The sequence below is a fragment of the Clupea harengus genome, chromosome 3, assembly GCF_900700415.2.
Source record: "Clupea harengus chromosome 3, Ch_v2.0.2, whole genome shotgun sequence".
NCBI classification, from domain to species: domain Eukaryota; kingdom Metazoa; phylum Chordata; class Actinopteri; order Clupeiformes; family Clupeidae; genus Clupea; species Clupea harengus.
The window spans coordinates 9,141,975-9,163,606 of NC_045154.1; the positions used below are offsets into that span (position 1 = coordinate 9,141,975).

Consider the following 21,632-nt stretch of genomic DNA (forward strand, 5'->3'; position numbering starts at 1 on the left):
TAAACCTGAGATCTTTGTGTCCGCCTCCATTCTTCTGGGCTCTCACCACAGTATTGTATAGCCACTATAGCTGTCCACCATGGGCCGTCAGAATAAATTGTTACCATAGATTTGTGTCACAGATTAAAAATCAATCATTTGAGAGACTGTGTCTAGTTCAAGGCCTCATCATCATCTAAGCCCGCCCCCTTCCACCCTTGAGTACTATAGGCAGTGCTAGTTTCATATGCCGTCTCAAACACCACAGTAATGCGGACTGAAGGAGTTACAAGAAAGGTGGATGTTTGTAAATGTACAACAGCCTTGTAAAGCATATCAGCACACAACCCATGGTTATCGGATGCTAATGTTTTGGCGACGGAAGCCGCGCCCTCTATCTAAACTGCTAATCAGTAAGGTTGCACAGGGCGTTACCTTTCCCCCTCTCACCCAGGTATCGATACAAAGGAAAATCAGAGATCAATTAGTTTACTGGAAGGTCCATGCCATTGTTCCTGAAGTTTGAAAAGTGTCATTATGCATCTTGAAACCTTTAAATCCTATCCCGAATTCAAAACAACTTTGAGGGTATCCATTCCTTGAATGTGTTCAGAAGCTGAAAGTTTGTGTGAAGAATTAAAGTTGGTGCAAATGAAATCCATCCAGAGATCCAGAGGCTGTAAGTTTGAATTTGGAATGAATGAGAGGGTGGGGTTTGTGTGTGTGTGTGTGTGTGTGTGTGTGTGTGTTCTGTGTGAGTGTGTGAGTGTGTGTGTGTTCTGTGTGAGTGTGTGTGTGTGTGTGTGTGTGTGTGTGTGTGTTCTGTGTGAGTGTGTGTGTGTGTGTGTGTGTGTGTTCTGTGTGAGTGTGTGTGTGTGTGTGTGTGTGTGTGTGTGTTCTGTGTGAGTGGGAGGCACATGGGTGTGTCCCTGAGAGGCGGTGCTGTCCCTCGATGGTCGTGGCCGGCAGGGTCCTCCTCTGCTATTTAATCACCACACCCATCGCTCTCCTCACTGCTGGACGTGCTTTCTACTCTCTCCACACACTCCACACTCAGGTAAGCCCCAAACTCACATGCTAACACTTCTTACTTCTGTCCTTTGGAACTCTTCTCTACTCTGTAGCTCTAAGTGCTGACAGAAAAGTTTGGTATGTAAGTGTGTGTGTGTTTGGGAGAACCACAAGATTGCACATGACTGTGAAATGTTGCAGTATCATTTTTTTTCCTGAGGCTGGGTTTACAGTGTGGTTATTGGGTGGATTAAACTCTCTTCTGCGGATTCGCAAATCCACTTTCAGCAAGCACATTACCCCTTAAAAGTCTTTTTGAAAAGTTTTAAATTTTAAGAATTTGTTCTCTGTAAAAAAAAAAGAAAAAAGAGAGAAGAGAGGAAATGGAAAAACTCTGCCCTTAGGCGTGAGCGCACTCAAGTCATACAAAGGAGTTGCTCTCTCACATGCTTCTAAAAAGTTCCCAGAAGTCTTTTTTCTCTCTTCTCTCCCTGGGTGTGTCTGCGCCTGTGGATCACCCTTAGCGATAGTCTGATAAATGTGTGTACTTAAGATTTGCTTCGCATGTGTCACTGCCAGGTCACTGTGTGATGCAATCACTCCTGAAAGATTTAGTCCATTTACCTGCTTTGAATCACAGTCAGGTTAAGAACTGTACATAGAGCTGTGTAGCGTATTTCAGCATGTTGCATGTCTTCATCTAAACGATTACTCATCTTTTCCAGTAGGGGGGAAAGAATGTGTCTGAAAGAAACGGGGATTTAAGTAACTTGAGTGATTTATTTATTTATTTTTCAAAAACGAATGCTACACATTCTCCTTTTAAAGTCTAGTTTTACTCTTGTGAATTTTCAAGAGTGCAGACACATGACATGTGACTCATGGAATCCCAAACTGTTGTTAGACAATGTCAATTCATGGTTGCCTAGCACACACACTGCCTCAAGGAGCTCGTACGAGGCCCTCTACCACCCCCTCACAGAATTAACGGGACCTTTGCTTCCTTAAACCTAATTGCATAACAGGCGGTGAGTGAGGCATCATGGGACCTAGCGGAGCGGTGCATGATACATTGCCACTTCAGACTGAAGAAATGTGAAAAGTGGTTATGTCTTGGTAGTGAACTTATCTCTCTGCCACCTTCCCCTGTCTTTCAGAAACTTAACAACATGGCCTTGGTATCTGAATTCCTGGGACAGCTCACCCTGAACGTTGGGGTAAGTACCAATGTGTCTCTGTATTTAGCTACATCCTGTAATTGTATTCAAATGAAAAAGAAAAAAAAGAAAAACATTTCTGAAATAACATACTTCAGAAAAACTCAAAGCTGACTGTCTATTCTCTGCACATGCAGGCTGCTGAGCCGACCTACCCCACTGTGGTCCCTGCTTGTGACTTCGACCCTGACAAGGATGCTGCCAGAATTGAGACCGCTATCAAAACAAAGGGTAAGAAGAAAAGTACTGACCACTCAGCACATCCGATAGCTGCTCAAAGAACCAACGAAGCCAACCAGCAAGGCTGACCTTCTTCAAGCACTTTTCAGCTGGAAGTAAAACAAAAAAAAAAGTCAGTTCCTCAGGATGAAATTTAGGCTTTGGGGGTGGATTTTTTAATAGCCGGGTGTATCCTATGCGGAGTTGAATGCTTGTCGGAGTAAAGTTTTCACTGGGCTGATTTCATAGCGCTGGTACAAGTGAGTCACTTTTCCTGTCTGGAAGCTGTCAGACCACATTGGGAATGCTGCCTGGGCCCACGCCTTAATGACTGGCTTCCATCCTCCCTCTCTGCTGCTGCTGTTGCTGGAATATTCCACTGGTTAGGGCCCCGGCTGTGGTCACGTACTGTGCATCTGTGCACACCAAACATGGCCGACTTAGTGAAGCCTCAAGCCTCGTGAATTGATTTGATCATGTTCTGATGTGCTTTTTCAAAGCTGTTTGAAATATATGATGAAACACACTTGAATTACTTAAGATCTTTCACTTGCAGGACATAAATCAAAGCTGCAATGATGTAGTCATTCAAAATAAAAGTGCAGTCCTAAATGCATATGGTTATGGTTCAGGTATTTAGCAGACGCTTTTGTCCAAAGCGGATTACAAAACATTAGAAAAACATTACACACAAGAAAAGTATCAATATAAAATACTAATTTAATTTTAAAACAATCCATATAATAATAATAACAATAATAGTAATCATTTATACGTATGTATTTTATGCATATAATGTATTTTGTCAATGAAGACAGGGTCCTGGAGCAATCTAATGCCAGTCTTTTTAGATATCGTACTTTAGACATCAAACTGTTTGTTCTGTGTCTCAGGGGTGGACGAGCAGACCATCACAGACATCCTCACCCGACGCACATACAACCAAAGGCGAGAGATTGCCTTCGCTTATGAAAAGAGGGCCAAGAAGGTACAGTGAGATGGCGGAAACTGAATTTGAATCACCCTCTCCCTTAATATGAATCTTTTTTGCATTGCTAAGCATGTTTTAATAGTCCCTTAGAGTCCTATGATGAAACCCGCACCATCGTCTTTGCAAGCTGCCTCTCTTAGACGTCCTTACCTTTGCATGATGTCTGTATGTGTGTGTGTGTGCAGGATATGATCACTGCCCTGAAGGGGGCGCTGTCTGGTTCTCTGGAGGCAGTGGTCCTGGGTCTGATGAAGAGCACAACGCAGTATGACGCCTCTGAGATCAAAGGATCCATTAAGGTAAGCAGTTACAACAACCCCAATCAACAACCACATGACCCATTTACAGCTCTGGACACTACCTGGAATTTTTATCTGTAAATATAAAGACAGAGAAGCTCCCGTAGATAAGCTGTGGCATGGACTTTGTAAGTCTGTCAATCAGTTAGGATGTAAGCACAGAACTAATAGCGTATGATATCTGGATTAATTTAGCTTTTATCATGTGCCGTCACTGTACTTTGAGTGACTCTGGGTGTACATGGATATCTGATTAGTAATTCAGGTCCATGTGTGACATGTCTGTTCCTTCCCAGTCATTGTAGATGATGATAGAACATGATCACTGTCACTGTTCGCTGCATGGCCGCCATGTGAGAGAGTGTGAATGATGGGATTTTAATGTCTCCTGACAGGGCCTGGGAACTGATGAGGAGACGCTGATTGAGCTCGTCTGCTCCCGTAGCAGCACAGAGCTGATGGAGATCAAGAAAGTCTACAAAGAGCGTAAGGCTGTGGATTCATACGGTCCTCAATGATTACGCAATTCTCAGCACACAATACACATCCACAACATGGCGCAAATCTGTCAGTGTATGAAAGTTGTCAGACAAACAATGATTTTTTGACAATAATAACAATCAAAATAATAATAATCAAACCTCCACAGTTTTCAAGAAGGACCTGGAGAAGGACGTGGCTGGAGACACGTCGGGGGAGTTCAAGGCTCTCCTGCTGGCCCTAGTGGAGGTAGGAGACGTCAGACTTGTCTCTTTCTTCAAGCGGACATGATGACCTGCTGTTTAGACCTGTGTAAAGGCATCTGCTCTATTTCCAAACAGACCAAGAGGGACGAGCCAAGCAATGTGGTAGACTACGAGAAGATCGACGAAGACGCCAGAGTAAGTGAAATATCAGCGCCATGTCTGTTTCATTTTGCCCCATGCTCAGCCAACATGCTATTAACGAACACCAATATAATCAACTTAAGACAATTAAACATGTCCACGCTAACATTATGTAATTATGTAAGATATACTTTAGAGTGTAATAATTAAATACCACATATGCATGTTACTTTACTTACTTTAGTACACTCACTACACTGCAGTGCAGAAACTCTCTCTATATAGTGAGATCTACATTCATTGAATTCCGGGGTTGTTATTTGCAGGCTCTCTATGAGGCTGGAGTGAAGAGGAAAGGCACTGATGTGAAGACCTGGATCTCCATCATGTCTGAGAGGAGTGTCCCTCACCTGCAGAAAGGTAGCACACGTCAGCTGAAAGCATTCACTACTTTGTGGAATCTAGAAAATGCCTTTTTGGGCTGACAAATTTGAATTCTGTTAAGCAGAGTTGTTCATCTGAGTCATCATATCTGATAGCACTCTCTAATGTATGTGTGTGTGTGTGTGTGTGTGTGTGTGACAGTGTTTGACAGGTACAGGAGCTACAGCCCGTATGACATGCAGGAGAGCATCAGAAAGGAGGTGAAGGGAGACCTGGAGAAGTCCTTCCTCACTCTGGGTAGGTCTGCAGTTTAGCTGAGAAGAGACCAACTCTAAGCCCTCTTAATGTACTCCTTTAAGAGAAAACAGAAATGTATAATAGCATTGAGACAATGGGTGATTGTGTTATAATATAATCCTTCAGTATGTTTGAGACCCTTAGCTTTCTTGACAATGAGAGATGCTTTAAGGTTGCATGGATACATTTGATTCACGTAGAAGTACTGAACACCTCTTGTGGAAGGTACATCCTAATGCCTTCTCAATGTCTTCCCCAGTCCAGTGCTTCGAAAACAAACAGCTGTACTTTGCCAACAGACTTAGCGAAGCCATGAAGGTAAGTCAACTCTGTGCACTTTTTAAGAACAAACTTAGCCCTTTTCCGCTCCATGAAACTTTATTCTTTTTTATCCCAAGTTTGAGAGAACCAACATAAAAGCACAGTTCCCCCTCTTTGAATAATATTGCTGCTTACGGTGCAGATGGCTTACACTGCAGTTGCATCATGCAGCGCAATAGTTGTTCATGAAGCCGTTTCTCGCTCTTTTTCACACTCCTTCCTCTTCCTCTCCTTAACTCGTCTCAGGGCAAATCGGCCAAGGACAAAGTCGTGACCAGGATCATGGTCTCCAGGTGCGAAGTTGACCTCATGAAGATCCGCACCGAGTTCAAGAGGCAGCACGGCAAGTCTCTGTACCAGACCATCACTGTAAGTGGCCTCTCAGTCATTGAAAGAGTACATCTATTAATAAAGCTGTTAATCAGTCAGCTAGTCTGTGCGTTAGCCAAGTCCTCGTACTGTGTATAGAGACCTAGCTTTAGTGAGTTGGGTTCCAGTTGTAAAGGATAAATAAAAACGCTATCAGTGTAGATCTAATGTGAATGAAGAACAGAATACATACCACAATACAGGTTTACTAATAACATAATCTTGTTACCACTTGACACCATTATATCAAAACCTTACTTCAGTCAAAACCAAAATAGAGTTAAATAATATTCATAGTTAAATAGTATATGATTTACTATTAATCCTCTCACTCTTTATCACACTATCATATATACTTGTTTGCTTATGTTGTTAATGCATCTTTATGCCATCGGTGTTTGTGTTAAGCTGCCATCTGCGGCAGCTGTATGAGCTAACCTACTCTCACTGCCCCCCTCCAGGAACACACTAAGGGTGACTACCAGACGGCCATGCTGAGTTTGTGTGGAGGAGATGACTAGAGTGGAGCGGTCCTCCAGTATCCCAGCAGCCTATCTTGTGTGGTGGTCTCGAGTCTATGGTGAGGGCACCACAGAAGAAGACATAAACGCGGGCCTTGGTATCCCACCTCCAGCAGTTTTCTGGGGTCATGTTTCTACCCCCAGTTTCTACCATCCATCTCTAAACTCTTCTCTTTAAGTATACAAAATACATGCTTTGAAATACGCCAAATCTAGGAGGATGCACAACCATAACATAATCTACGGCAAACTGGCAAAATTAGGATGATCAAATCCATACCGTTCATCATTAACAGTTTGGTAGTATCAAATAAGGAGACTGGATGGAATGATCCTGCACACAATTTCCCTGGTGACTGGTGAGAAATGTCAATCACTCAACATGGCATCGGAAATACCAAGTTGACGATTGTTATCATTTGTTTTCTCTTTTTTTAATGTGCTTTTGTTTTGAAAATAAACTATGTTAAATATTCTGTCAGCGTGTTGTAAGATTTGTTCCCTACTGCACATAGTAACCTTCAGGGTGTCAAGCAATGACTTTATAGTAATACTGGGGAAGTAGTATGCTAAATGTAACTGTATGGGGTACTAAGGACCACTAGAGGACGCAAGAGCATCACGGGCGCAGTTTCACTGTTTGCCGCTCATGGCGATAGCCCAGCTGCCTGCTGTGACTGCACTGATCTTCCCAATTTTTTTTCCTCCCTTCACACAGCGAAATATTTGATCAAACCTTATCCCCTAATTAAGGGAGTAATAAAAAAAAAACAGTTTCTTATTATTTTCCCCTCAACAATATTAAAGTATTACTTTCCCTTGTTTACACCATAGCAGTAGCAGATTCCTTTCAAGTAACATTTGTGTTCTTACAAAATAATAAACTTTGCTTTACACAGAGAGTAATTAAAGTGAATACTAATATTTATATTAATTCCAGTGATAGTTCAAAATCATGCCTCTTTGTTTCAATAAATATAGCTGATTCTAGTAAAGCAAGTCCAAGACAGTGTTATTCACACTATATTATAATTGTGCAGCTCAACTGCATATTTTTGTGCCAATAAGCACTCATTCTGAACAGCCTGTTAAATTATCTTTTATGGAGGAAACCACAAAAAAACAACAATAAGGAAGTTTCCCCCCTTATGTTGCCACCTATCTCCAGTGGAGAGGCTTTATTTAGATGTTTTAATCATTAGTGTGTTTTGCTGTGTTTGTTTGGTGCTAATTTTTTAATTAAAAATGTTAATTTAACCTCCAGCAAGGATCATTTGCATACTAGAAACAGGCTTTTCTATACTGTGTACTTGTGCTGTTTAGTTTGTGGTCTCTCAGGAAGAGGAATCCGCCAAATCGTTGACAATGCAGTTCTCAGTGTGCAGGAGCTCACAGAATCATCCCCAAAAGGCCCACTTCTTCTCGCAGAGAGAAAACGACACAACGGAGGAAGAAGAGAGAGAGAAGGGAGACACCGGTGCCACCTGAGAGTGTTTTACTGACACGACCCTGATCACTCTCACCCCTCTTTCTCCATCTGTTCTCTCTCATCCCTCTCTCATTTAGAAGTCCTAGTGTCACAACAGTGTCAGAGTTTCAAAACAAGTGAGAGACTGCAGTCAATGCAATGCCAGGGGACTGAAGCCAGTCTGAGAGAATCTGAATAGTAAGCAGCAGTTAGGCAACTCACTGCTCACTGTTGTACTTTCTTCATCTTACCTCCAAACACTGGAGGTCGTGCTGGGAGTGCTATGACTATTTTTATTCCAAATACATACATCACCGCTGGTCACACACACACATGCACACACAAACACGCACGCACGCGCGCGCTCACGCACACGCACACGCACACACACACGCACACACACACACACACACACACACACACACACACACACACACACACATATACAACAGTTTCAAATCAGCCCTCAGATGCACTGCACCTCTTCACGGTTGCCTGGGAGGAAATCCCTCAAAAGTTTATAAGCCTTCAAATTTATTATCATTTTGTAATAATATTGATGAGAACATTACCCCTTTGTGATGTTTTATGTTTATTGCCAATAAAAGATAAAATATAGCGTAAAGGAGGGTAAAACAGTATTTTGCAAAGCAGGGTTGAGATTTATGCCTAGGTGCGGTGACACATTAATCTCTGCGTCATAAAGAGAAGAGTACCTCCCATATTTTTCCTTTTTATGTGGATGTACAACATGCTGTTCTGCTCAAGGCGAGCCCATGGGGACCTCCACCAAACCCAAGGGGAACTCTCTCCTCAATTGAAATGATGCAATTTGCCACCGCAAACGCCAGCACTTAATCACCCCGATGGGTCGGCAACCGCATGAATGTCAGCGACGGTGGCACCGGCGAGGGGGGGGGGGGGGGGAGCAGGAAACGTGCCGTAAACAGGAGGGACCCGGAGAGTGAGTGATTGGCGTTTTTAAAATGCCAAACGGTCAAGGATATCCAAATAAGACCACTAATACCACTTCATCACACCGGGGTGAGGAGAGGGATTTGCGACTTCCAATTCAATTCAACCAATTGGAGAGAAGAGTGACTCAATCAGCTGAAAGTATGGATCACTGATGAACTTGGATTAATTAATGTAATGACACAACAGGGTGGACGGGGCATGGAGGCTCATAAATAAGATGACGCGGAAGAGAAGGGGGGCGGGGGGGGTGGCGGCCCTAATCTCGGTCAGATTTAGTCCACTGTGAGCAGCCATATCGGTGGACAGGGGAGCCAAGTTAGTCCATGGAGCGACTCCCCTGTGCTGGAGCTGGAGCTACAGATCCAGAAGCAGGGTGAGCTCCCACCGCGCATACTCACACCAGATTAAAAATTAAATGTGCAGCTGTGCGATGCCACTTGCATTAGAAAAGAAATTGATGGTGAGAGCGAAAGAAAGAGAGAGAGAGAGAGAAGGATAAGACAACAAGAAAAGGGTTAAAAATTCTAGTTGCAAGGATTGACAGATTTTTTGCCTTTTCTTTCATGTTCTGTCTCTTTTCTGCTTACTCTGCCAGTGCCAGAGGCCTGCCTGGCTGCCAGTGAGCACTGTGCCACCGGGTGTTTAATTATACACCAGGCCAGGAAGGTCCTGGGTGGGACTGCAGCGAGGAGTGTGTGTGAGCTCCATCCTGCGGCCCTGTGCTGGAAATGAAAGTTCCTACAGGCTAGCCTGCGAGTGCTACTCCCCTTCTCCTCCACAGGACTGAGTGAGGAGAACAGAGGAAGAGAGAGGAATGCCAGAGCTGGGTTCATAATTCTTTAATTATTATTTCATATTTACCAAATGAATCCTCAGCAAGTGCTTTATCTCTCTCTCTCATTCTGTCATGCTCTCTCTCTCCCTTTATTTGTGTGTGTGTGTGTGTGTGTGTGTGTGTGTGTGTGTGTGTGTGTGTGTGTGTGTGTGTGTGTGTGTGTGTGTGTGTGTGTGTGTGTGTGTGTGTGTGTGTGTGTGTGTGTGTGTCTGTGCTGAATATTGGGGCTCATTAGGGCCGTTGGGGGGTATGGTTGGTGTGTATGGTAAATACTGGCCCCCTGCTTCTCCTCACAGCCCTGGGGCCGTACTGGCACCGCGCTGAAGGACAGCTCGTCTCCACGCCTAGCACTCTCTCCGGGGCGCTACCCCGCCTGGCGAGGGGATGGCAGGAGCGGGGGATGCTGGCGTCTCCAGGCCTTTGGTGTTGTCAGGGCGCGCTTCCTTTCATGAGGCTCAACGCCACGGCAACATAACACAGACGAGACGAATCACTCGCCTCCGCTCACCGCCCCGGCTTCCAGTCTGTCACCTTTGTAGAGTCAAGACAGAAGCACCGCGGCGAGGGGCAAAAAGACAGAAATCACAACAGTAAGCTCCACCTATGGCAACACTCCCTCTAACCGACAAGGAACACTCCAGACCCCACCCCACCCCATCCACTGCCCTCACACAGGGTAGAGGAACACTCCAGACCCCACCCCACCCCATCCACTGCCATCACACAGGGTAGAGGAACACTCCAGACCCCACCCCATCCACTGCCATCACACAGGGTAGACATGTGGGGGTGAGTATTAGTCATTACAGCAAATAACAAACAAAAACCAAAAGTTGCTGGTAATTTATTTTGTATACTACTTTGTAACTATAGCAAGCAGTATCACAAGAAACCCATATTATTTGTTCTCTGACTTAGAGGAAATGATTTTGCTCACATCAGGCTTTAAAAATGACTACGAGCTACAGTAGCTTTAAATAATGTCTGATGGATGCTACACTATTACGGCTATCAAACAATTACTTTTGCCTCTTGGATTTTCTCCCAGTGGTGCTTTTCATTGTGTAAATATCTAAACTAGTTTGTGTTTAGTGCAAATAACAAACAACTTGGTGTGCTTTTTTTTTTTTCTTTCTACACAAAGAGCAAGCGAGAGACGGAAACGAGGGAAAGAGAGTTTCCTGTTAATTAGACAGATCAGCGTTATCTGTTGCTTTGGGCTGGTCTCTGATTGCTCTCTCTATCTCTCCCTCTCTCTCTCTGCTGGAAGCTGCACCTTCATCTTCATGGATTGAGGCAACACTAGACGTGCTCCCCGTGGCAGGGCCTCTATCCCTCCCTCCGCCCCTCCGTCCCATCGCTAGAGGTCCTCCAGCAGACCTGCCCCCGCACCCACACCGCCTCACTCTCTCTCTCTCTCTCCTCTCTAGGAATGAAAGTAGAGGACTACCTAGGTACCGTAGTAGACTGGGAGACATCTGATCTTTGAAAACGAATGAAACTCCGTTCAGACTGCCATGCCAAGGTCTGTGTTGGATCACATGCACAAAATCGATTAGCTGCTACATGTATGTGTCTGTGAAATGGTATGTAAGGGTAGATTTTGAAGTTTCTCTACCCTTCAAGAGGTTGTGTGGCATGGATAAATCGGTCACTTGTGTGGAATTGTGGTGATACTGCCACAGAAAGCTCTTCTGCCTTGGAACCAAACTATACTCTTGATATAGACTTCATTTAAAAATACACTAAGCTACTGATAGCTCTTCTGCCATGGAACCTAACTATACTCTTGATATAGACTTCATGTAAACATACACTACGCTACTGATAGCTCTTCTGCCTTGGAACCAAACTATACTCTTGATATACACTTCATTTAAACATACACTACGCTACTGATAGCTCTTCCACTGACTTCAATGATCAATTCCTGAATTGGTCTGTTATATAATCACAATTTCCCTCATAGTAATTAGACTACCCTCTACACCCCTGTTAATGAATCTGTCTGTATTCATCTACAGTGGTATCATTGGTTCTGGTTATGACTGGACTGATAATTGGAACGCAAATATGAATAAATAATTGTTCGATTTGCCAATAACAAACACAAAAGGAACTGTTGCCAAATCATAAGACAGGTGGTATTGTAATAAGGTTCAATGTTCAAATTCTTTCAAAGTCCAAGGTAGTGGCAATATAATTAAAAAGTAGTGGCGAGACATTTTTAAAAGTAAACTAAAACAAACAAGCAAAACAAATAAATTCATAGATTGATAAATAGATGAATAAATGAATACATTCAAAATGTAATAATGTAGTCAAATACTAATACGCACATAATAATACTTCACAGTCACAGATAATAAACTTATAATTATATAATGAAATGTAACAATATACGTGTACAATACAAAATTAATACTGTAAACAGTACATTCAACTGAAGTAATCTCATCAAACAGTTGGTTGTAGGTGTTCGTGTCTGACCCCTGAGCTCCTACACAGGCCGAGTGCTCCTGTAGTCCTCCTCCTCCTCCTCCTCCTCCTCCTCCTCACACTGTGGTGTGTGTGTGGCTGCTGCTGTCTCCTGAGCACGGCTGCATCAGCTGGGGACCCTCTGCACGGCCGCGTGCGGAGCCGGCCGTGGTGGCTCCACGCCAACCACACTAATCATGATTGGCCGTGAAGTGGTGCTAATCATCTGGTATGGGCGCTGCTGACTCCCTGCTTGTTTGCACAAGTCAGCGGCTCGCCGGGTGGCGCGTGGTGGTGGTGTGTGCGTCGTTATTTGTAATCGTAATTTTCTGAGAACTGGTTAAGTCAAACACTACAGGAGGATGCATATTAATGCCTGTGTGTGAGAGTGCTCTATAAAACACACCAGGTTAATGAGAAGGCCTGTTTCCTCTGTGTGTGTGTGTGTGTGTGTGTGTGTGTGTGTGTGTGTGTGTGTGTGTGTGTGTGTGTGTGTGTGTGTGTGTGTGTGTGTGTGTGTGTGTGTTTGTGTGTGTGTGAATTAGCACTAAGCTGGTGCAAACAGCCTTGAGTTGGGAGTCCTCATAGTTCTGCATCTGATGAGATGCGCATGGCAGGTGTTGGTGTGTGCAGGAAAGGGAGAGGGAGTGAGAAGACCAACACACCATGTTTACTGCATCAGTCAATAGCCTATGTCCTGTTGACTTGCTTGTATCAGCAGAAGGTGAGGTTACTGCTTCGCTTTGGTTCCTGTAAACATGTGTGCTACAGGGTCAGTACACAGAGACATTGAACATACAGATCATCAACACTACTGCAAGTTCATATGGCTCTCCACTCAGATTATACTGCTCTTTCATAACTTCATATTTGATGTTAATGTAACTTCTGCAGTATACTGTGAATGTATGACCTTAAATGTATTTCCTGCTGAACCTTTTAGATCGGTATTTCCAATTTGTAGGTCCAGTTTGTGAGGAAAAATGCACACAATCATGAAACATAGTTAACTAAAAAAAAAACTCAGAGAAAATCTATACATGCAAAACTTTTGAATGGAGGCCATACCAAAAATCTTTTGGAAAAGACGAAATAAGGAGAGCAAAGAATGTGCCTGTCCACTTTCACTGAAACTTGTAAGGACCCCCGTCATGGCTGAAATGTGCCCTCATGCCTATGCATGTGTGGATGGGAGCGTTTGGCATTGAACCCTAACCTGTGAATGCGCCGGGATTGGACTGAAAGTGCCTTTAATCCACAATTGTCACGCCACCTTAATCCGTTCTCCCAGAGGCAGCCCCTAGAGCTGGTGTCCTTGTCAGCCACTGTTCTGGACTTCCTTTAGCCTTCCTTTTGTGACACACACACACACACACACACACACACACACACACGCACACACACACACACACACCGAGGGAGAGAGAGCCTCACCTTCATGCAAGAGATGGAAATCAGGCGGGCAGGCACTCAAGCATGAACCAAATGTCAGCCAGAAGCCAGACAGAGAGAAGAGTGTCCCTGTATTAATTAAAGTGCAGAAAAACCATTCCGTTTCTACCTGTGTGACATGCAATCGAGGCTGTCGCTGGATCACAGGTGATCCCTTACATTTTTAAAAAGGGATATATATCCAAGAGGCTAACACAGTGCTTAACAAATGAATTTCTTCTGACGTGGGTTATGTGTGTGTGTGTGTGTGTGTGTGTGTGTGAAGAAGAAAGAAAAATTCGCCACGAATTCTCTGTGTTTGTGTACTGCACCTATTTCTTATGAGAGTTATCTTACAGCGGATGTGCTACCAAGATGTATGTTGTCTTTTGTTCTTGCGCTGTGAAAAGTTTGCCATCATGAAATTGTTCAGATCTGGCAGAAAACAACACGCCCATCGAGGAAACGTGCTTGTTACGCTCCCTCAATGTCATACAGTGAAATGTAAAGGTTTGAACCCCAAAATGTGAAATCTTTCCCCTTTTTGACAATGAAAACACAAAGTTTTGAGAAGGTATCAGTGAATTCACTTCTCTTTTTTTTTTATGGAGCGGCGGATGCTCTTTCATTAGTCTTTGAAAAGGAAAGAAGAAGAAACAGAAGAGAAAGGAAAAAAAACTATTGCTGACAACACGTTTCCCTTGTGACACTTAACCTTTGGAGATTTCCTATTCTCTCTGATCATTCAGTGTTTGGCGCATGTTAATTAACCCTAGGGCACAGTAGAGTGTTCCAGGCTTTGAAGAAGGAAATATCAGACAGAGGGAAAGAGAGGGAGAGCGGTACAAAAAAGAATCTGTGTTGTCTCCCAGTTTTCATCAGTCCTTTCTTCTGACTGTATCTGAGTGAGTGTGGTTGTTTTGGGGGGAGAGGCTGGAGGCTGTGAGGGGACATTTTTGAGGTGCGGGGTGGACCCGGGCTGTCTCTTCACGTCCTCCTGGGTCAGTCCACCCTCTGGGGAAAGCTGGCCGGAGTAGGCTGACCTCCCCGCGGTGGTATGGGGGGGTATGGAAATGAGACAGAAATAGCACACACAACTCTTGCGCGTAGCCTACAGCTCTCGTACGAAGAAGGAAAAGATTTGTCTTTTTCTTTTCTTTTTTTTCCCCCCCTTTCCCTTTCCCTCCACAAATGCCGCCGGATATGGTCTTCTCTGTTCTTGTTCGACAAACACAAAGCAAAAAAAAAAAAAAAAAAAAACTTTCTTAAAAAAAGTGCCACCGGTGGCAAGCAGAGCTCGATCGCCTGAGCACATGGTAGCAGTTCTTCCAGTGCAATTATTTTCTTAACCAGTGCACTTCTAGTGCTGTCGTTCCACTGGTTACAAGTGCCAAAAGGCACAGAGAAACAGGCTCTACCAAGCTACAGCGTGAACCCCTGCCATCTCCTACCACTCACTACAAACACTTACAGCATCAGAGCTGAACACAAAACATGACCCTCCAATTTAACTGACCCAGATGCCCGTCTCTCCCTCTGACTACATTCTATTAGTCTTCAAGGTCCAGCGAGCACCAAAAGGTATTTTCCCTCTGACAAAGCCATCAGTGTTTGTTCCCCGCTTGCTTAATTCTAAAAAAATAATTTCCGTAGCTCACATCCTGAACAGAAAAGCTGACAAGATTTAGAAATGATTTGTTTGTTTTACTCGTTCTTTATTTTTTCGCAGAGAGAACAAGTTGTTCGCTGGCTCTCGCGTGCCACGGTCTGCTCCAAAAGCACATAGGGCACCTCAGACAGCAGGGCTGATTAGCCTCTGAAACTGGGGGAGAGCCACTAGCTCCAGGATAAGTCTTGAGGTGGGACTGATCAAAGCTGTGCCCAGGGACACGTGGAGACTGCAAGACCCAAGCAGCAGATTTTGTTCAGTGGCTGCGGATCTGTGCATCCCTCTCTCTCTCTCTCTCTCTCTCTCTCTGTCTCTCTGTCTCAAAGCCAGCCGGGCAGAGAGGAGGCTTAAAACACGTTTTCCTTTTGGAGTCTCCAGAAGACAGATGTCAAGATGAAGGGAACTCAGGAAAGGAAAGAAATTCCACTCTAAATCTCAGCAATCCATGAAAATGTCAAAATGCATGATGAATACACTTTTGAATAATAATCTATGACCACACCACAAATTTGTATTGAATAAATGTTTATATCATTTTGTCATTTGTTACCCCCATTTAAATAGCTGAGTTCAGTCTACCTTGAATCCTCAGAGTCAGGCCGGAACTAGAGGAAATTGTGAAAATATGCCGCAGAACCAGGGCAGGGCAAAAAGCTGGCATCCTCTTCAGTTTTGTTTCCTTTATCCTTGAGCGGTATACACAGCTAAACTACTTTATCTGTCAGCATTACAAATACAACTACAACAGGGATTTTTAAAAGCATGTTAATTAATACCCTTTGTAAATAATAACACGCTACACTAAGATACCCTGAACACACACCCACACGCATAACCAACACACTCTCTCTCTCTCTCTGTCTAACACACACACACACACACACACACACACACACACACACACACACACACACACACACACACACATAAACACACACACTCTCATGAACACACTCGTTATATTGCTCCTGTTTTTAAACAACAACAACAGTAACCTTGCGTTCCTGACTCCATTCAGTCAACTGATTTGCATTTTTTGTTGATTCTGTTTGTGTTTACCTGGAGGGCTTCTTTTCACATGCAGGCAGGAAGCCATTAAAGCGATGTGTGGCTGCTCTTCCTGTGGTATAGATATTTCCTGTCAGATTGTTTGGGGGCACACGTTGTAGATCTGACATTTGTGTAGGTTACTCCGCACTGTGTTCGCAAGATCCCCGCGTTGTCAATCACAAATTGCATTTGAATCACACTCTCCTCATTGTGTCTCCTCGTTCGCTGATTTCATGTGTTAACACCTACAGAATGGCTAAAACAACTTGTTATTAAATATAAGTAAAGCCCCGTCAATTCAGCTGTTACCTGATATAACTGGCATGGCCATTAAAAATCATGTTGAAGCACAGACAAGAGAAGAAATGGTAATTTCAGAATACCACCTCAATTACCTTTGATGGCGATCACTCCAACTCTCCCTCTCTCTTTCTCTCATCTTACCTCTTTCTTCTTTCTCTTCTCTTTTTTTTTTTTGCATGACAATGCAAATGACACTCCGGGAATGTCAGGCCTGGCCTTTTTAAAAAATCTCCTTTTTGCCTGTTCTCACCTGCTGTGATCCCTATCCTGTGTTTAATCATAGGCCTTGTACTGACTCTTCTCGTCTTGGGGAATATGCAAACTTTAGCGAGCGGCCTCCCTTTCATGTGGCGCGGGGGCACGCTGCTGGAGAAGGAGAGGGGAGAATCAGGTGCATTTAGTGCTAGCCCCGGGCTGCAGGTCAGAAAAGGCAGGGCCACGCCTGGTAATTGACAAGGACAGACTCCTCATGAAGGCCCTCCTTCATTACAATATTATGTTCCAAAGAAGAGCAGGAGAAGGGGTGGAGGGCCCTGGGTAGACACGTGCGGGACAAGGCATATCAAAAAGATGGCTTTGATATCACAGGCCTCAGCAGTTATGCTCATAATAATGATGGCTATGGTGACAGTTCCCTCGCTTGACTGTCTCCTTTTCTCCTTTTTTTTCTGAGGAAAGTTTCTACAATTAGCATCAATATTTAATCTTTCCAGCTAAGAAGTGAGGCTGAAGAATAAGTAGATGGAGGTCTTGCATGCACTGGGCATGCAGATACAGAAGGCTTTCTTCTGTTAGGGCTTGACAGAGTTGCACTACAGGCCGTGACATTTATAAACATCTCCACCTCATGCTGTGTCTTAGAAATATGTTGTGTGTTGATGCACAGCTGGAACAACGTGTATAGTGGAGAAAAATCACAAACAGGAAAGGAATTTTAGTATGCAATATGCATGATTTGGTTTCATTAGGAAAACAGTTCATCAGTTAAAAGTCCATACAGTCTGATTCTGCGCTCAACAGCCAATCAAATTATACCCTTCCCTTCCATGTTCTTGACGCAACCGAGTCTGAGCCACTATGATTGTTTCCCATTTAGAGATCCAGGACTGTGCATGAACACTGGAGTTTATAACAGACAGCTAGACAACCGTGAGGAGCCATCCGCTGAATTTGACAAAATTGAATGAACGAAAGATTAATCAAATATCCCTAATAGGGTGAAGTAGAAGTACATTCCTCCAAATATAACATAATTCATAGTCATCTAAAATACCATAAACATATTTAAGTACCATATTGAGGCACAAATCATAGTTGTCATTCTATGTAAAAAGTATGTTTAAAAGAATTAGTGTCCCTTTACTAAAACCGCCTAGAGATACTCATCAGTTCATTGACAGCAACAAGAAATGGTAACATAAATTTGACAGTCAACTGAAGACATATATTTTCAAAACACTTGACCAGTCTTTGCATTTCAACTTGTTTGGAGAACACACAACATTCCAGAAGCATCCATGCAGCAGTTAATCCAAGAGCGAAAATGTGTATTTCTACCCAGGCCCTCGATCCTTTAAACTATAAAAATAAATATATGCTCACATTTTATTTCAAAGACCCAGCGCTGAAACCCTGGGCTTGAAGGAACTTAACTGTAGGACGGGAAGCACATCATTAAGACTAGGGGAAAGAGATTAAACCGGGATATGAAAGCGCAAGGATCATCTTCGCCTGTGGCTACTCCAGGTTCCTTCAGAAAAACATCAGCACACACGCTGCTGCCTCGCTCACTCACTCACTCCAAGACCCACACTCTCCCTTGCCAGTTCAATTTTCTCACTGGCTCAACTTGTGATTTAGGCAAGAATATTCATTTGGAATGATCAATCATACATGTTTGGCAGATGAGGTTTGCAGGGGAACTTTTTTCACTGAGGTGGAAAAAAGGACAGACTTAAGAGAGACACGAAGACTGAAGAGTCCTGCGCCATGTTACATCTGTCCCATCTGACTTAGACCAGCGCAGGGCCAGCTGTCCTTACATCTGCCTGACAGGATGCATTTGATCCACTTCTTTCTTTCTTTCTTTCTTTCTTTACATTTATCTATCTATCTATCTATCTATCTATCTGTCTGTCTGTCTGTCTGTCTGTCTGTCTGTCTGTCTGTCTGTCTTTCTATCATTCTATCTATCTATCTATCTACCTACCTACCTACCTACCTACCTACCTACCTACCTACCTACCTACCTACCTACCTATCTATCTATCTATCTATCTATCTATCTATCTATCTATCTATCTATCTACCTACCTACCTACCTACCTACCTATTTATCTATCTATCTATCCTACCTACATCCCCTCGCCTGTCAGCAAACACATAGGATTCTTAATATAGGCCTACATTAGAAAACATTAACATTAGTTTGGTGAACATGGAAATGAATGTCTTCAATGTCATTAAGAAATGAACAAGATAATGATTTGAATGACACCATTATATTAGTTATATTTTCCATCTGCAGAAGGGGAGAGAGGCGACAGAAAGAGAGAGAGAGAGAGAGAGAGAGAGATGATGATGTCGGTAGATCTGGCCCGCAAGACAAGCCATCACGGAGACCGCCATTCCACGGATGGACCAAACATACAGCAGACACCCCCCCCCCCCCGACACACACACACACACCTCCCCTGCCCAGTATGCTGAGCATATGCAAACCATATGCAGGGCTTTTGGTGTTCAAACCAGCTCATTTGTGTATCTCGGAGGCATGTCGGACAATTACAGCTCTGTGTTACTTATGTCCTCTGAGGGAGAAAAGCTCCTAGCTAATGTAGTCGCCGTGAGGTCTCTGGAACTGAGGTGCACATCACTTTCACCCAGTCAAACAAATTCCACGTCATCTTTACATTAGCATAGACTTTGCGTGGCAGCATAATCAGATTTGTGAAGACCAGGGCCAATATGGTACATCTAAGGATGAAAAGGACTGGACTTTGTCACTAATGTATAACATGCCAAAGCTGAGCAAGTTTCAATTATTCATAGGCCTGGAAAAAGATGGTGCAGTGCAAAAGCATACAGCAAGCACTGTTCTTACTTCACCCTCGCCTGTTTATTTTTATTAACCAGGACGTTCAATTTTAAACAAACTGCAGATATTTTAGTGTGTTTTGCAGTTGCAAAACAGCTGCAGGGAGCAGCTTAAGCTGTGGTATTACGACTCAAGTAAAAAAAAAAACCTGGTAGTTCAAGTCACCTGAAATGTTGGAGACGCTGACAGACAAAACACTGTGACTTTTGAACAGAAAGCTTCTAAAGGAAGGGAAACTAAACAGAAACAATGCAGAATATATATTGGTTAATGTTCTTTAACGACATGAATGACTAGCTATCTGAAGACATGTTGGAGAGGAAAATAAATCTTGTAATTACCAATGCCTGCCAATTATTCGGTTTGCTGTTAGATCTCAGAGTTCCTTTAATATGCTGAGAGTAAATGTGTGTGTTTACTTCAAATGAAGCCTTTTTTTCAAGACACTGTATTTACCGCCCTTTTGAAGTGGAAAAGGAGGTGTTGCACAAAGAATCCCTCATCTCTCGCAAAGGAAAAAAAACATTTTTTTTTCTGCCAAACATACACAGACTGACTTTTCTTTCCCAGGAAAGAAAAGAAAAAAAAGACAAGATGAAAGAACAAAACAGTGGTAGAAGTAGAAGTTTTACTTTTAAATTATGTAAACCCCCTCCTGCCACACGTCAGTAGGGACAACCTGTCTCCCGCTCGATCCTTACTTTCTGGTCTCATACTCCTTTTAATTGAATGTCTGAGGATTTGGTTCACTGGTTGTCCAAAGATGCCAACGGTGGAGTTCTATAGGGAGAAAAAAAAAAAAACGATCACTACTCTCGTGTGGCCGACTCACCATATCTACCCTGACGCTGATCACGTGCTCTCCCTTAATGTAGTTCAAACCTGGCAGAAACTCCTGCAGACAGTAGTCCCTCACTGGGAGGAGACACTGAGAAGCCTTTTATCAATGTTGACCACCTGATTTAGCGGTGTCTCCAACACTGAGTCGATGGGGAACTAGTCCACACCCTATTCTTTGTTGTCCTGGGTCACCGGATATGTTCCTAATGTACCCTGAGAATACCGGCAAAGTAAAATGCTCTGAAGGTGTGTACATGTTTTCAGGGATGAGTACAATTCCAGGCCCTGTGAGATATCAACCTTTCTTTCTCTGAGAACCTGACAGTGGAGGGAATATGTGGCGGCGTGAGACTATTACAGAACAGTGCTGTGTACTGTTGGTTTGCCTTCGGTGCAAAGTCTTACACCATCCCTTTCACCTCATATAGAAATCCCTACTTGAATGGGTGCATTAAAAAAAACTGACCCTGAGGTAAGTTTCTAAGGAAATGGCTTTGTAACTAACTGGGCTACTTAGCGTCTCACTGCGGTCCTAAACAGCTTGAGTTTAAAAGCAGCGAAGCATAAAGCTTCAAATGCCACTCACTCCTGTATGGCCTGCTTTTCCACACCACTGAGCAGAGTCCGGTAAACCCAAAACCCACTCACACAAGCAACAGCTACGGCTGTATTAAATGTCCCTTCATTTTACTGAGGTGTGGATAGAATGTAACCCTGCCATCAATCCTTGAAATCTTTGCCTCCATTGGTACTTGAGGTGTTAGTATACTGTGGTGTTAGTATACTGTATATACAAAACAATAGGTATTGGTATTAGGACCCAATACTTTATTGTCTGGGCTCTAAACATGTTAAAATGTTACTAATATTGTAATTAGATATGTAAGACCACAACTTTTGTTTAACTGACTAGTAATAACAATGTTATAATCCTATGGGAGGTCCTTGGAATAATTAGCATGATAGAGACAACACTTTTCTTTATGCGTTGGCCACTTTGCTAATTAGCAGGATCAAAAAGGTGCTTAGGAGAGGGAGGGAGAGAGCG

General features: G+C 43.4%; 1 protein-coding gene across 1 annotated transcript; it reads left to right on the forward strand.

Annotated features, from left to right (window-relative positions):
• The first annotated feature begins 916 nt into the window (after positions 1-916).
• LOC105905565 (annexin A2) lies at positions 917-6,911 on the forward strand. The gene is made up of 13 exons (XM_012833577.2): positions 917-1,036; positions 2,148-2,207; positions 2,345-2,438; positions 3,320-3,414; positions 3,603-3,716; positions 4,112-4,202; positions 4,366-4,445; positions 4,538-4,597; positions 4,870-4,963; positions 5,129-5,224; positions 5,484-5,542; positions 5,792-5,914; positions 6,376-6,911. The coding sequence occupies exons 1-13, from the start codon at positions 932-934 to the stop codon at positions 6,433-6,435; spliced, it is 1,131 nt and encodes a 376-aa protein (XP_012689031.2). The 5' UTR covers positions 917-931; the 3' UTR covers positions 6,436-6,911.
• Positions 6,912-21,632: the final 14,721 nt, after the last annotated feature.

What these genes read in the sequence shown, in the direction of transcription:
- LOC105905565 (XM_012833577.2), top strand. Translation starts at nt 932, where the DNA reads ATGGTCGTGGCCGGCAGGGTCCTCCTCTGCTATTTAATCACCACACCC. An exon ending in CAAGAAAGTCTACAAAGAGC is followed by an intron (nt 4,203 to 4,365) that starts GTAAGGCTGTGG and finishes AAACCTCCACAG; the next exon opens with TTTTCAAGAAGGACCTGGAG. An exon ending in CTCTGTACCAGACCATCACT is followed by an intron (nt 5,915 to 6,375) that starts GTAAGTGGCCTC and finishes GCCCCCCTCCAG; the next exon opens with GAACACACTAAGGGTGACTA.